Below are 17,565 nucleotides of genomic sequence, written 5' to 3' on the forward strand. Positions count from 1 at the left end.
TATAGTATAAAAAATCACATAAAAGCACTTACATATGAGCTGATGAATGAAAACTTCCAAGAAGAACTAATCCTAGTATCGTCAAACATCCAGGTAAATATGTGGATGGATAAGAGCCGAGCGGATGGCCGCGGACCTCCGCTCGGAGACGCCGGCTGTTGTGCGGTAGGCAGAGGAGACACTTCCGCGTTCCAGCAGGGTCACGTGGGTGGTGACGTCACTCAGGTAGTTCAAACATGGCCCTTTATTATATTTATATATCAACCTTACCATCTTGATAACGGACTGTTAAGTGTATTATTGTGTAATTTTCTATGACTCTGTTAATGTTCTTTAAAATTTTTCAATAAAAACCTATTGAAAGTAAAAGAGAACTCCTTGTATTGGGTCATGAGCTGTACAAAACCTGAAACTGACTCCAGCTAACTCAGCCCATTACAAAAACAAGTCATGGGTGGATTTAGACCGGTGGTAAGATAGTGTGGTGGAATGTAGAATAAAGTTATAAAAATTTGGCTGACACATTACTAAGAAAGTCACTATTAAAGATTTGGATATCCAACCCATAGCACCTTTCCTAGTATGCTCCCTCCCTGCGTGTTGTATTAGTGTCATGAGATGTTTAGTATGTTCTAGTTATTTGAGGTGTATTGAGGCTGGAAATTTAAATGTCCAGATAACAATAAATCAGATGTGTGCAATCAGAGCCACCTATAAATATTTACTTTTCTTTATCGTACATCACGGGACACAGAGCAGCCATAATAACTAATTAGGTTTTACGCCACCTATAGGTGAATGGACACTGGCAAACCAAAAAGACAGGAAGTCCTCCCCTATATAACCCCTCCTACACAGGAAGTACCTCCGTTTTTTTCGCCAGTGTCTTGTAAGGTGATGGTCATGGCTGGAGAAGCTCTCCATGATCTAGCTAAGAGAATGATTCTGGAACAGGGCTATATAATTGGATCCATCCGGACGGTGATGCACTAAAATGGATGGTACCTGAACCTTGTTTACACAAGAAGATTATGAGGTATTGCCTATAATGTGACCCTTTGGGCACTGGACCCTGGGATCTGGACCCTTGGTAAGCAAAAAAATGTTTGCACTTGTTTAAACCGAAGAATGTATTTGCAGTCTCTTACTTTTTTATAGGACCAGGTGTCATTTTTTCTGTCCACTGGGGGCAATGGTGTTGCGGTACGGCGGCGCTTCTCTGTGGAGGCTTACAGCCAGGATGATTCTAACAGGAGGTGGGCCGCTCTTCGGATTCCCCCGCCCCTGTACACCTAGTCTCTACACTGGCCCCTTCGGTGGCCTTTTCACACCGCTATTTATGCGGTCGTAGGGGGCGGGCATGTGCAGGAATGGCACGAATGAGCGTGCACGAGGGACGTGCACGTAGGAGGGAAGTGATAGGTGGACAGGACGCTATGACATGCGCAGTAGGGGCGGAAGTGGCCATATTAGGAGCTGTTCTAGCTCTAGGCTTCTGTAAGCAGGCTGGAAGGGACCCATAGAGCAGCGTCAGCTGGGCACGTGAGTCACTGTGGGTGGATGAACCAGGGCACCACAGGTCCTGTAAGAGCTGTGTACTGCAAGGACTAAGTGTAGTATTTGCAGGGCAGTTGAAGTGCATAAAGTGGGGTTTTTATTTACCTCAAGTTTTTGTCTCAGGCATGACTTCCCGGAAGAGTGGGGGAGGCACAGCAGGAAGGGGTGCATATGCACCACCATCGGTATTGGAGGATGCTATTATTACATCTGCTGTGTTTAACTCTCCTGAAAGACCTGAGGCAACTGGCCAGTCTGAGCCATTACAGTTGTCAGGCATTGTAGCAACAGCTAATGCTTCTGCCTCAACCCACGTTACAAAGGACGACTTAGCATCAGCTTTAGCTGGGCTGGAGGGAAAAATAGCAGGTATTATTGCTTCCGTTTCCCAAGGTGGAAGGAAACGGGATAGAGCCCCCACCTGCATTGGAACAGGATTGGGCAGAAGAGGTAGAAGGTGGCAGTAAATGACCGGGAAGAAGATCAGGCCACAGACTCCACTTCTGAGGAGTCAGGTTCTGAAGAACCATTTTCAGCCTCTCAATCCCAGAGACTGCTAATCCAGTCCCTCACGGAGATGGTCTGATCAGGATTTAAATTTCCGCCTGTAGAGGTCCCCGAGGTTTCCTTTTCTTCTTTATGATCTCTGTGGCCTCCACAGACTACAGGGATGTCCTGTGAGGGTCCAGTCGGACAATGCCACGGCTGTGGCATACATTACCAGGGAGGCACCAGGAGTCAGACAGCTCAGAAGGAAGTGGATCGCATGCTGACCTGGGCAGAAAGATTTGTTCCATCTCTATCGGCGGTGTTTATTCCGGGAGTGGAAAATTGGTAAGCGGACTTTGAGTCACCAGCAAATGTTTCCAGGGGAGTGGTCCCCAATTTCTGAGATCTTTGCATCGATCTGCAGCTGATAGGGGGGTTCCGGATGTAGACCTGCTGGTGTCCAGGTTCAACAGGAAACTAGACAGTTTTGTGTCCAGAACCAGGCACCCACTTTCATTAGGGGCAGATGCCTTGATAATTCCATGGGATCAGTTTTCCCTGATATATGCCTTCCCTCCAATCTGGCTGTTGCCAAGGCTACTTCGCAGGATCTGGGAAGAGAGAAAGCCGGTGATCCTAGTAGCTCCAGCCTGGCCCAGAAGGACTTGGTACACACAGATTGTAAGACTGGTGGTGGCAAACCCCTGGGTTCTTCCACTCCGTCCGGATCTGCTCTCACAGGGTCCAATATTCCACCCTGCTTTACGGTCTCTAAATTTAATGGTTTGGCTGTTGAAACCAGGATCTTAAAGTGGATGTGTACCCAATGTCATCCTTTCTACTACTGCCATAGGGGTTATCTATAAGGATATACATGCCTCCTGCATGTATCTTTACCTGTCAAATGTCTCCCCTCTGTCTATTATTAGACCCGAAAAACTGTAGATTCTGTGGGTGGGTCTGTTGTCTGAAGCTCGGTGGGTGGAGTCGTGATGTCAGTAGACTCCCCGCCCACCTCTACACTCCCCTTGTCAATATGCATTTTCTCCTGTTTATTTCTAACACTGAACTTCTGCTGAACTTCTGCTATGATCTCTAACATCCAGTTAAAAGACAGGAAAGTAACCACATGACTTCAGCATGCCAAATCATGCTGAGATGTGGAACAGCCAATCCTTGCAGAGCTGCTGAAGAAAGGAGTGGGGGAGGGAATAAAAAAATAATGCCTGTGTCTTAGGCTGTCACTCACAGCAAGGGGGAGTATTTGACAAGGTTTTTCTCTGTTTGTCAAGAATTTTCTCACTGAACAATAAAAGAGGATTGCTCAGAGATGGATTAACTCTTTGTGGCAAGACTGGGCTCAAGTGATAGAAAATCTTATACTCTACAGTATGATATAAAAAAAAAAAAAAATTTCGGGTTTACATCCACTTTAAAGGACCGGGGCATTTCTGGGTCAGTATTGTCTACCATGTTGAATGCTAGAATGCCAGTCTCTAGAAGTACCTACTATAGAGTCTGGAGATCCTATATTGTCTGGTGTGAGGCAAGGAGGTGGCACCCCCGCAGATATCAGGAGAGTTTTGGCTTTTCTGCAAAAAAGGGGTGGATATGAATCTGGCCTTAAGTACAATTAAGGGTCAAATTTCAGCCTTAGCATTCTTTTTTCAGAGGCCTATTGCTTCTCACTCCTTAGTATGAACGTTTGTACAGGGGGTGATTTGTGTGCTTCCACCGGTCAGGATGCCTCTGTGCCCTTGGGATTTAAATTTAGTCCTGGGGGTTTTACAGAGGCAGCCTTTTGAGCCTATTCCGCAGATTCCTCTGGTCCTCTTGACAAGAAAATTAGTTTTCTTGGTGGCAGTGACGTCAGCCAGGAGGGTGTCGGAGTTGGCGGCTCTGTCCTGTAAAGAACCTTATTTGATCTTGCACCAGGGTAGGCTGGTTTTGCAGCCACAACCAGAATTTTTGCCCAAGGTAGTGTCCAGTTTTCATCTAAATCAGGATATCATTCTACCTTCCTTTTTTCCAAATCCACGGTCTGCAGAGGAGAAATTATTTCATTCTCTTGATGTAGTACTGGCTATCAGGGTCTATCTGAGAATGTCGGCTCAGATGCAGAAGACTGATGTTCTGTTTGTATTGCCAGAAGGTCCCAAGATGGGACAGGCAACATCTAAGTCAATCTCTCAATGGATCCGCCAAGTGATTGTTCAGGTGTATGGATTAAGGGGTAAGGCTCTACCTTTTTCAGTAAGGGCACACTCTACCAGAAGAGTGAGTGCTTCATGGGCAGTTCATCATCAAGCATCAATGGCTCAGATTTGCTAGGCTGCTACTTGGTCTTCGGTGCATACATTTACTAGGTTTTATAAAGTGAATGTTAGGACTCAGGAGGATGTTGCATTTGGACGCAGTGTACTGCAGGCAGCAATATAGATCCTGTTGTTCTAATGGTATTTCTTTGGTCATAATGGGTTCCCTCCCCTCAAAAGCATTGCTTGGCTTAGTTATTATGGCTGCTCTGTGTCCCGTGATGTATGATAAAGAAATTAGGATTTTTTCTACAGCTTACCTGTAAAATCCTTTTCTTGGAGTACATCATGGGACACAGAGATCCCTCCCCTCTTGTCTGGGAAGTTTATTGCTTGCTACAAAACTGAGGTATTTCCTGTGTAGAAGGGGTTATATAGGGGAGGACTTCCTGTCTTTTTGGTTTGCCAGTGTCCATTCACCTATAGGTGGCGTATAACCCAGTTAGTTATTATGGCTGCTCTGTGTCCCATGATGTACTCCAAGAAAAGGATTTTACAGGTAAGCTGTAGAGAAAATCCTAACTTTTTATTGTAACCCCTACACTAAGTGATCAAACAAATAACTATATTATAAAATCTGTGTTCAGTAGCTGCTGAACACCTAATAGTGATTTCACCACACTAAAGAATTATCAATATATAAACCATATGGTGCAGCGCTGCTGAATATTCAATACTGTGAACAACTACTAGTCAATTTCAAAAGACAATAATAATTGTAAGATAGCTAATAAATAACGTTGGGTAATATCCATGCTCAGATTGTAAGGCACATAAGAGATACCAGCAGTTGACTTAAATATTGTTGATTGCAATATAAATAAATACAAAATTCCATATGCAGCACTAAAAATGGAAAGTAAATAAAGTCCAAAAGAAATGGTGAGCAAAGATGAAACAAAGGAGGTAAGACCCTCACACCAGCTTCAGTTTAAATTCAAACACAACACCGTGCTCACATCTATTCTTACCAGACAGCCATATGAAGCAGGCATATGGTACGTCCAATATCTCCAACTCGCAGCGTCCGCCACTCTCACACAGCGTAATCAGTACAGGAGCTCCCAGGGTAAAGGATCCTCTGCAGCCTCCACTACCAGGTAATGAATGTCACATCAACTCCAGTCTCAATAAGGAAGATGAATGCACCCCAAGAAGGAAATAAAGAGGCGCATAGTGAAGCCCATTTATTAAAAAAGGGGTACTCGCAAACAACTTGTAAAATCGAGTATAAGAGATAACTTTTCAAAAGAACCGCGGTTGTAGCGTGGTAGTGTCCTCACAACATCACTTAGATCTAGTACTCCCGTCTGGGCCAATACTCCTCACACGGACCACATGTAACATAAAGGCAACTCTATAGCACTCTTTGTTTAAATAATTTATTAAGATGCCCCAATAAAAATACAATCAGATTAAAAATAGCATGTATAAATCACCAAACGATTGTCAGACTGCTCACCACACTGTTCGGTTTTCGGCAGCTGTGTGACGTCCCGTACTGAACTCCTCCCTCCTATAAACATATCGCCATTGGATTGGCTTCTTCAGTAGGATCCTGTGTGGTGATAATCGTTTGGCGATTTAAACATGCTATTTTTAATCTGATTTCTTGTAAGTGTATTTTTATTGGGGCATCTTAAATGATTTAAATGGAGAACACTATAGAGTTGCCTTTGTGTTACATGTGGTCCGTGTGAGGAGTATTGGCCCAGACGGGAGTACTAGATCTAAGGAAGGAAGTTTTCCATCCACTTCAGAGAGACTGGCGGGAGTTGTAAAATAGGTCTGTTATTTACAAAATTGAGGTGAGCGTTCAATTCACCTGGTGGCAGTGGCACTAATTCATTTGTTTAAAAAGATTTGAGCACGGCAGTGGAATATATATTTATAAAGGACTTTTAGTTTACACATCTATATGTTTATTATGTTTATTTATATATTATTATTGTCTTTTGTGATTGATTAGGAGTTCACAGTATTAAATATTCAGCAGCGCTGCACTATATGTTTATATACACATAACATAATAGTCCACTGATAAACTGCTACTAGGAAACTTACATATGTTTCTGCAGCCAACAAAGTGGCAGGTTGAATCCTGTAGGGGGAGTCAGTCATAAGAAAGTAACCTCGGGAGCGCAAAATGAACGGCTTCTGGGGTCTCTGGTGGGAAAACAAAAGTCAGGAGAGGACATAGTAAAAAAAATTAACCACAAGAAGGTTTTATCCCCTTCATAACCAGGCCATTTTTTGTGATTTAGCACTGTGCTACTTTAACTGGTAACTGCGCAGTCATGCAACACTGTACCCAAATAAAATGTAATATTTTTTTTTCCCCACACAAAATGAGACTTATTTTGGTGGTATTTGATCACCACTGTTTTTTTATGTTATTATTATGAAAATTCTGAGGAAAAAAACTTTTTTTTTTTACTTTCTGCTATAAAACATATCCAATAAAATAAAAAAAATCTAATTTCTTCATAAATTCAGGCCAAAATGTTTTATGCTACATATCTTTGGTAAACAAATATCCCAATAAGTGTATATTGGTTTTTTTGAAAGATACAGTGTTTACAAACTATGGTATACAGTATATACTGGAATTTTTATTTATCTTTTATACTAGTAATGGTGACGATCAGCGACTTACAGTGGGGACGGAAAGTATTCAGACCCCCTTAAATTTTTCACTTTTTGTTATATTGCAACCATTTGCTTAAATAAAAATGAGCACTCTGGAGAAGGTTTTCTTCCAGGATATCCCTGTACTTGGCCGCATTCATCTTTCCCTCGATTGCAACCAGTCGTCCTGTCCCTGCAGCTGAAAAACACCCCCACAGCATGATGCTGCCACCACCATGCTTCACTGTTGGAACTGTATTGGACAGGTGATGAGCAGTGCCTGGTTTTCTCCACACATACCACTTAGAATTAAGGCCAAAAAGTTCTATCTTGGTCTCAGCAGACCAAAGAATCTTATTTCTCACCATCTTGGAGTCCTTCAGGTGTTTTTTTTAGCAAACTCCATGCGGCTTTCATGTGCCTTGCTTCCGTCGGGCCACTCTGCCATAAAGCCCCGACTGGTGGAGGGCTGCAGTGATGGTTGACTTCCTACAACTTTCTCCCATCTCCCGACTGCATCTCTGGAGCTCAGCCACAGTGATCTTTGAATTCTTCTTTACCTCTCACCAAGACTCTTCTCCCCCAATAGCTCAGTTTGGCCAGACGGCCAGCTCTAGGAAGGGTTCTGGTCATCCTAAACGTCTTCCATTTAAGAATTATGGGGGCCACTGCGCTCCTAGGAACCTTAAGTGCAGCAAATTTTTTTTTGTAACCTTGGCCAGATCTGTGCCTTGCCAAAATTCTGTCTCTGAGCTCTTCAGGCAGTTTCTTTGACCTCATGATTCTCATTTGCTCAGACATGCACTGTGAGCTATAAGGTCTTGTATAGACAGGTGTGTGGCTTTCCTAATCAAGTCCAATCCAAAGTATAATCAAACACAGCTGAACTCAAATGAAGGTGTAGAACCATCTCAAAGATGATCAGAAGAAATGGACAGTACCTGAGTTAAATATATGAGTGTCACAGCAAAGGGTCTGAATACTTAGGACCATGTGATATTTCAGTTTTTCTTTTTTAATAAATCTGCAAAAATGTCAACAATTCTGTGTTTTTCTGTCAATATGGGGTGCTGTGTGTACATTTATGAGGAAAAATTCCCCAGTGACACTAATACAGTGATCAGTGATAATATTATACACTCACTGTACTAATGACACTGGGGTTAACATCTCAATGTAATCAAGGGGTTAAGTGTGTGCCAAAGGAGTTTTAATGCGTGTAATATGTTCTGCTTTTTACTAAATCTCTGCTTGTTCCTTCTCCCTGCTTTGCAGGGAGAAGAAACAAACAGATCATTCCCTCTGTACACAGCCCTGTATGTTTTGTCAACACAGGGCTCTGGACTGTGATTGGACACAGCTGATCAGCAAGTCTCAGCCATGAATCATTGGCTGAAACTGGTTAATAAAATCCTGGTGTGTATAATCACAGCGGGAGTTGGCCAAGGGGGTGCACGTGACAGTGTGAGGAGAAAAAAAAGCCGATCACTGGCTTCTGTTGAAGGGACATCGGTCCCGAAGAGGAAGAGGTGAAGCTGCCTATTCTGTGCCCACCAGTACCGCCTGCCAGTGCCCACAGTGCCACGAATCAGTGCCCACCAGTACATAAAAGTGCCAGCAATCAGTGCCACCTATCAATGCCCACCAGTGTCTCATCAGTTTCACCTACCAGTGCCGGTCAGTGCCCATCACTGCCACCCATCAGTGCCACCTATTAGTGCCCTTCAGTGCCACCTATCAATGCCCTTCAGTGCTGCCCAGTAGTGCCACCTCTCTGCCCACCAATGCAACCTATCAGTGCCACCTTATCAGTGCCCATCAATGCAGCCTATCAGTGCCCATCAGTATAGCCTCATCAGCGTACATCAATGAAGCAGAAAAATTACCTGTTTGCAAAATTTATTAACAATATATAAAACGGTTTTGTTTTTTTGTTTTTTTTTCAAATGTTGGTCTTTTTACATTTTTTTTTTAACAAAAAATAAAAAACCCAGAGGTGATCAAATACCACCAAAAGAAAGTTCTATCTGTGGGGAAAAAAATATAAAAATGTTATTTGGGTACAGTGTTATACGACCACGCAATTGTCATTCAAAGAGTGACAGTGCTAAAAGCTGAAAGTTGGTCTGGGCAGGAGGGGGGTTTAGGTGCCCAGTAAGCAAGTGGTTAAATCACAGGTGACCATTTCCCAACCTGCAGATGACAGACCCTACTCCAAAAGATATCACTCCTAGTTACTCCCCCCACCAGCTGATTGATATCCCTCCATGACCACCTCACACACCCCTGCTGACAGACCTCTCTCCCCAGCCTGTCCCCACACACCCTCTCACCTGCTGACCTGTGGATGGGGGAATCACTCCAACAGTGTTATTGTGTTCTGTCAGTGGGGAGCTGATTGAAAAAAATGATTGTTTTGGGAAAAACCTGACAGGCTGGTTTTACTCAAGTCAAATAATTGACTTGTGTACAACCAGCTAGCCCATACATAGACTATGGCTGGTCTCTGCTTAAATGGCTTAATTTCAATCAATGTATGGCCTCCTTAACCACTACGCAGTTCCTAAACATCCTTCCACAAACCTTTAAATTTTTCCTTCCCAGATTCCTTCATCCTCCTCACCTGTACACAGTGCCCACTGTCATACCCTCCACACTTCTCTCCTATACCTAGTGCCCCCTGTCATACCCCCCACAATCTTCTCCTGTATATACTGCCCACTGTCATACACTTCTTTCCTGTACATAGTGCCCACTGTCATACCCTCCACATTCCTCTCCTGTTCATACTGTTCACTGTCATACCCTCCACACTCCTCTGCTGTACATACTGCTCACTGTCATACCCTCCACATTCCTCTCCTGTACATACTGCCCACTGTCATACCCTCCACATTCCTCTCCTGTACATACTGCTCACTGTCATACACTCCTCTCCTGTACATACTGCCCATTGTCATACCGTCCACACTCCCCTCCTGTACATACTGCCCACTGTCATACCCTCCACACTCTTCTCCTGTACATACTGCTCACTGTCATACCCTCCACATTCCTCTCCTGTACATACTGCTCACTGTCATACCCTCCACGTTCCTCTCCGGTACATACTGCCCACTGTCATACCCTTCACAATCCTCTCCTGTACATACTGCCCACTGTCATATCCTTCACACTCCTCTCCTGTACATACTGCCCACTCTCATAAACTCCTCTACTGTACATAGTGTCGGCTGTCATACCCTCCACACTCCTCTCCTGTGCATTCTGCCCACTATCATACCGTCCACACTCCTCTCTTGTACATACGGCCCCATCATACCCTCCACACTCCTCTCCTGTACATACTGCCAACTGTCTTTCTCTCCACACTCCTCTCCTGTACATACTGCCTCCATAAAACCCTCCACACTCCTCTCCTGTACATACTGCCCCAATCATACCCTCCACACTCTTCTTCTGTGCATACTGCCCACTGGCATAACCTCCACACTTCTTTCCTGTACATAGTGCACACTGGCAACCTCCACACTCCTCTCCTGTACATAGTGCCCGCTGGTATACCCTCCACATTCCTCTCCCTCACCTGCACATACTTCCCACTTTTATACCATCCATACTCCTCCCCTATGCCTCTTACCCACAAAAACAGTTAAAATTAAATTGAATATCCTCAATGTTACCAGCTCTAGAATGAGCACACTTTTGTCAGTTCAACTAAAGGAAATCTTCTCAGTCCTAATATTTGTTCTGCCCATTACTAGTACTCATTTAATTTTGTGATTACTATTGTGATGTATAGAGGAACATAGGGGATCTCAGCTACTCTAAATATATCACTGGTGAAAAAGTGTCCCTGAAAATATTTTAGAAATATTGGCAACTATGATCTTGGGCACTGCCCAAGGGCCACTGGGTCGGTAGGGGGCCCCATGAGAGGCTCCTGGGATCATGTGATATTAAAGCGGTAGTAAACTCTGCTAACATTACTACTTTTTTAGAGGACCTGAGGTTGGTTATGCCATAGTGTACTAGTATGCACAGCATATTAGCACATTAGGGTATACTTACCTGTCAGACTGAGCCCTCCAGTGCTGCACTGTGATCAGTGCGGTGGGTCCCGGGTGCTTCCATCTTCACCCGGTCTTCCTTCCGGGTTCTGTGCCTTGGCTGGGCTGCGTTGACGTCACTCCCACGCATGCTCATGCGTATCCTCTCTCTCTTTCATCCTCCCTCCCTTCCCCCTCACCCCTCTGTCATCCCATTTCTCTCTCTCATCCTCCCTCTCTTTATTTAATTCAATTTGTTATAACAAAAAATTGTTTGCATTTTTATTTATTTTTTTTTTTTTAAAAGCCCCCCCAAAATCCTCAGCACCAGGCCCATGATGTTTTTAATCCAGCCCTGGCTTTGAGAGCTGTTATCACAACTCCAGTCAATTGTAAATATTGCTTTTTCTTTATTTTACATTCAGCCTATTTGAAGTCAGTTTTATTCAATGTTCCTAAAGCCGGGAACCAAAAATGATTATTTCTATACTGCACTGCATCTGTGTAGTCACAAAAGAAATAGACCACACTAAGCACTACCTATATTCCCTGTCCCACGTGATTCCAAGAAGCCATCTTTAGAAAGCAGAATGTGGATGAATTTTAAATTCATCTTTGTTTTCATTCCTGAAACCTCACCTAAAGAATACTGTTGTAAAAAAAAAAGTAACTGCATGCAAAAGATATTATACTTACATCTCTTATGGTCCCAGTCACCTATCGTTGTTCAGATAAAGCACTAGAACTACCATCAGAATTTTAAACATTCAATACTTCTGGGGTATTAGATGCTTGTGCCCCCACCGGCAAGCTGTGGGTTCATTATCCAACAACTACCGTATATACTCGAGTATAAGTCGTTTCCGAGTATAAGTCGAGACCCTAATTTACCACAAAAAAAATGGGAAAAACTTATTGACCCGAGTATAAGACGAGGGTGAGAAATGTAGCAGCTACTGTAAGTGGAAAAAGAGGGTCAACAATGTCCATCTGCAGCTGTATACCTCCCTGTGTCCTGTGCATATGTGTCATGTGTCATGTGTCCTGTGCATATGTGTCATGTGTCCTGTGCATATGTGTCATGTGTATATGTACCTGTGTCATGTACCTGTGTCCTGTGTATATGTGCATGTACCTGTGTATCTGTCATGTGTATATGTACCTGTGTGCATGTGCATGTGTCTGTCTGTGTGTGTGTGTATCCTACCTGTGTCCTGTGCATCCTCCATGCGCCGCTCTGCACCGATCACCGTGTAATATTCGGTGGCCATTCACTGTTCAAAAGCCGTGCCGCCTCCTCGTCCAAAAAGCTCAATTTCCCAGCAGTCAGCGGTCAGCCAATCACGGACATTCTCTCATCCTCATACCACGGACGAGGATGAGAGAATGTCCGTGATAGGCTGTACACTGACTGCCTATCACAGACAAGGAGGCGCGGCTTTTAAACTGTGAGGGCCGTCTGCCTGCATGACACGCTGATCATGTAGGCAGACGGCGGTGACTCGTGTATAAGTCGAAGGGGGCACTTTCAGCCCCAAAAAAGGGGCTGAAAAATTCGACTTATACCCGAGTATATACGGTACTTCTCAGCAGGCAGGGGACACAGGCATCTCACACTCCAGGACAAGTTTTACAGACAACAGCATTGACCTTAACCTCAAAATATGTTAAGAAGAAATTAATATGTGAATGAATGAGCTTATCAAGCCCAGACAATTACAGCGCTCAGGAGTGGTCTGATAAACCAGGCTCAAAATGGGTAACAAACTTAAAGTACCAAATAAAAAATAAGGGATGAAAATTGTGCATAAAGATTGGTAACTGACAATACTGATGATGTATACCAACAGTCTTAAAAGGTTTGCATTCACTTTCCAACCACTGGAAAAAAAAAAAAAAAACAACAGTGCAACCCCATAGTGTAGCATTAAATTAAACTATATGACAATTGATTGAAAAATAGAAATGCACTCACAAAAGTGCGCATGCTATAAAGGTGACTTGGGACCCAGGAAAGTTTGAGGGGCAGCCAGAGAACCACCAGGAAGCTACTGCAACTGCAATTGGTGTTCAATCCAGGACTGGAATCCCCAACGCCACTGTAGATAAATGTATTGTAGACACGGAACGTGTTTCGAAAGCCAGTTGGCTTCTCATCAGGCTGGGTTGCACTATTTATTTTGTTTTCTTCAAGTAAGATGGAGGAAGGTATGGAACTTTCTCTTTGTTTCTATATATACAGTATCTCACAAAGGTGAGTACACCCCTCACATTTTTGTAAATTTATTATATCTTTTCATGTGACAACACCAAACAAATTACACTTTGCCACAATGTAAAGTATTGAGTGTATAGCTTGTATAACAGTGTAAATTTGCTGTCCTCTCAAAATAACTCAACACAAAGCCATTAATGTCTAAACCGCTGGCAACAAAAGTGAGTACACCCCTCAGTGAAAATGTCCAAATTGGGCCCATTTAGCCATTTTCCCTCCCCGGTGTCATGTGACTCGTTAGTGTTACAAGGTCTCAGGTGTGAATGGGGAGCAGGTGTGTCACATTTGGTGTTATCGCTCTCACTCTCTCATACTGATCACTGAAAGTTCAACATGGCATCTAATGGCAAAGAACTCTGAGGATCTGAAAAAAACTGTTCCCACAAAGTTGGGAGCATGAAATTGTCCAAAATGTCTTGATATGCTGACAACTTAAGAGTTCCCTTCACTGAAACTAAGCGGTCAAGCCCAAGCCCTGAAGAACAACCCCACATCATGGACCAGTGCACAAATCAAGGTCCATAAAGACATGGGTGAGCGAGTTTGGGGTGGAGGAACTTGACTGTCCTGACCTCAACCCGTTAGAACACCTTTGGGATCAATTAGAGCGGAGACTGCGAGCCAGGCCTTCTTGTCTAATATCAGTGTCTGACCTCACAAATGGGCTTCTGGAAGAATGGTCAAACATTCCAATAGACACACTCATAAACCATGTGGACAGCCTTCCCAGAAGAGTTAAAGCTGTTCTAGCTGCAAAGGGTGGGCCAACTTAATATTTAACCCTATGGACTAATGCCCCGTACTCACGGTCGGATTTTCCGACGGAAAATGTGTGATAGGACCTTGTTGTCGGAAATTCTGACCGTGTGTAGGCTCCATCACACATTTTCCATCGGATTTTCCGACACACAAAGTTTGAGAGCAGGCTATAACATTTTCCGACAACAAAATCCGTTGTCGGAATTTCCGATCATGTGTACATAAATCCGATGCACAAAGTGCCACGCATGCTCAGAATAAATAAAGAGATGAAAGCTATTGGCTACTGCCCCGTTTATAGTCCCGACGTACGTATTTTACGTCACCGCGTTCAGAATGATCGGATTTTCCGACAACTTTGTGTGACCGTGTGTATGCAAGACAAGTTTGAGCCAACATCCGTCGGAAAAAATCCTAGGATTTTTTTGTCGGAGTGTCCGATCAATGTCCGACCGTGTGTACGGGGCATTAGACTGGGATGTCATTAAAGTTCATGTAAACGCAGGTGCCCCAATATTTTTGACAATATAGTGTGTGTATATGTATATATATATATATATATATATATATATATATACACACACAGGCCTTTTTTTCTCAGAGAATAGGTGCAGGAACTCCTCCCTTCCGAGTCACCAATTGACTCCGCTCCCTACCCACCTCCAAGCAGCTATTCCTTTGTCCACCCCTTACCCCTTTAAAGAATACAGAACCAAGTATCATTTTGGGGTGCTAAGTATTTTGTATGGAATTTGTTAATGATAAACAGAAATGCAGTAAAATAAATCTAGCAACAATGGACACCCCAGCGACAATAGATCCAGCCTATCAACAATGGGCTCCCAAAAATTAGCATCAATTTACCCTCCAACAGCCAGGAACATTAGACCCTAAATTCAGCAGTAGATCCCTCCCAGCACTGATTGACCCCTGCAACTTAAGACCCACCCCAGCAACAATAGATCCTCCACCAGCAAAAATAGACCCCACTGCAAAAATAGTTCCCCACCAGCCACAATAGATTTCCCAGCAGCCAGCATCAATATACCATTAAGCAGTCAGCAACAAAGACCCCTCCATCAACAGTAGATTCCTTTCCCGCAACAAATGACCCCCCAACAACATAAGACCCACCGCCAGCCACAATAGGTCCCCCACATGCAAGTGGTAGATTCCCCAGCATTAATAGACCCTCCAGCACCCATTGCTATTACATACATTCAGTGCTGGAGGTGCCGGAACTGCGTTCCAGCTGATTATATATATATATATATATATATATATATATATATATATATATATGTATATATACACACACACACACACACACAAGTATGTGTGTTTAAGCTTTAGGGTGCACATCCTAATGCAATAGGCTGAGCACACATATGACTGGGACCATGTCCTGTGGTCTGATGAGACCAAGATAAACTTATTTGGTTCAGATGGTGTCAAGCGTGTGTAGAAGCAACCAGGTGAGAAGTACAAAGACAAGTGTGTCTTGCCTGCAGTCAAGCATGGTGGTGGGAGGAGTTCATTGAGGGAACCATGAATGCCAACATATACTGTGACATACTGAAGCAGAGCATGATCCCGTCCCTTCGGAGACTGGGCTGCAGGGCAGTATTCCAACATGATAACAACCCCAAACACACCTCCAAGATGACCACTGCCTTGCTAAAGAAGCTGAGGGTAAAGGTGATGGACTGGCCAAGCATCTCTCCAGACCTAAACCCTATTGAGCATCTATGGGGCATCCTCAAACAGAGGGTGGAGGAGCGCAAGGTCTCTATCCACCAGCTCCGTGATGTCATCGTGGAGGAGTAGAAGAGGACTCCAGCAGCAACCTGTGAAGCTCTGGTGAATTCCATGCCCAAGAGGGTTAAGGCAGTGCTGGAAAATATTGGTGGCCACACAAAATATTGACACTTTGGGCCCAGTTTAGACATTTTCACTTAGGGGTGTACTCACTTTTGTTGCCAGCGGTTTAGACATTAATGGCTGTGTGTTGAGTTATTTTGAGGGGACAGCAAATTTACACTGTTATACAAGCTGTACACTCACTACTTTACATTGTAGCAAAGTGTCATTTCTTCAGTGTTGTCACATGAAAAGGTATAATAAAATATTTACAAAAATGTGAGGGGTGTACTGACTTTTGTGAGATACTGTAGTTCTGTAGTGTAATGGTGGTACTTTTCATCTCATCCAGCCTTCACTGTCCAGTCAATGACAGACCTCCTGTTGGTAAAGGAACCAACAGTTAAGAATGTCAAGTTATTTCATTATTACAAAACAAAGAAAAAGAGCAAGAGGTGAGACTTTTTATGAGATTCTGGAAGTGGGTAAACAAGAAAATATAGGTACATTTTTTTATCTTTTATCTACCTTCCACTGGACTAAGGCCTGATCTTAGGGCCTGGAGGTCCCAAGGCTTGCTCTACATAGCAGACAAAAGGCCATAATGGATACAATCAGGTACCCAAATTTTGGCACATTATATGTCACTCTAAAGGTCGATCCACATTCCACACCATGCTCACATTTGACCAAGCTGCACCTATTTAGTCCTGAAGTTCATCTCCATTTTCTGTCTCCTGTAGAGGGTGCAAAAATATGTTATGGAAGTATTAAGGATGTTCTTACTTTCATGAAGCTGGACACCCATAGAATGGAGTCAAGTTTCACCACTGCGCTTTGTCCCTTAGCAATGCCCTGAATACAGCATTCCATTTCCCAGCAGTTAGCATTGTCACAGTTCTGCAATAAATTATACACAGTATATTAGTAAATTTGAGGAGTAATGGCATTGCCTCTAAATGTGATGAGATTTTTAACTGCCCCTAATTACTTATAGCATAATGTAATGATGCCTTATGGGGCACATTTTTGAAGGGTATTTCACACCTATAAAACACTATATAAAATAACTGAAGAACACCAGTGTCACACTAAAAATAAAAATAACAATTTAAAAAAGGCTAGTGGGTGACCTCATTTATGAACACAAAAGGACAGCGGCCTTCCTGTTCGAAGGTGGCAGGGCCATGTGATACTGCATATATATGCATGGCCTATTCTCAGCAGAGGCTAACGCAAAAGACAGTTACTTGCATGCTTGCAAGTAGAAGCATCTTTATTAAGGCCTATGGAGAAGAGCCATGCATGCACAGAACCACACGATCCTACAAGAAGAAGACCTGCTCACTAAGAAGAGAATTTCTTTGGCTCTGGGTAGGCCTAAGCTCCTGAACAAGGTTGCCCACTGATACTAAATTAGTACAAGGGGGAATAGTGCCAGTCAGAGGAGACCGTTAGGATTACATTGTTTCAATTTATCCTTTATGTAGGTTTTTTTTAACAAGAGAATCCCCTATGTAGGTTTAGGTGGGCAGGCTTTGACATACAACTGGATGAAAACTGCACTGGCAAAAAATTGTATTGTCTAAACCTTGAGGGAGATTTCAAAAAGGAACACCCATACTGTGGTGAG

At 43.4% G+C, this 17,565-nt stretch overlaps 1 protein-coding gene across 1 annotated transcript in view; it reads right to left on the reverse strand.

Annotated features, from left to right (window-relative positions):
- The window catches only part of LOC141114169 (integrin alpha-IIb-like), a 97,818-nt gene that overhangs the window by 6,236 nt on the left and 74,017 nt on the right, over window positions 1-17,565 (reverse strand). The window contains 2 exon segments of the mRNA XM_073607698.1: window positions 6,426-6,527; window positions 16,719-16,832. Coding sequence (XP_073463799.1) covers window positions 6,426-6,527; window positions 16,719-16,832 — 216 coding nt within the window.

This window comes from Aquarana catesbeiana, linkage group LG12, assembly GCF_042186555.1.
Source record: "Aquarana catesbeiana isolate 2022-GZ linkage group LG12, ASM4218655v1, whole genome shotgun sequence".
In the NCBI taxonomy this organism is placed as follows: domain Eukaryota; kingdom Metazoa; phylum Chordata; class Amphibia; order Anura; family Ranidae; genus Aquarana; species Aquarana catesbeiana.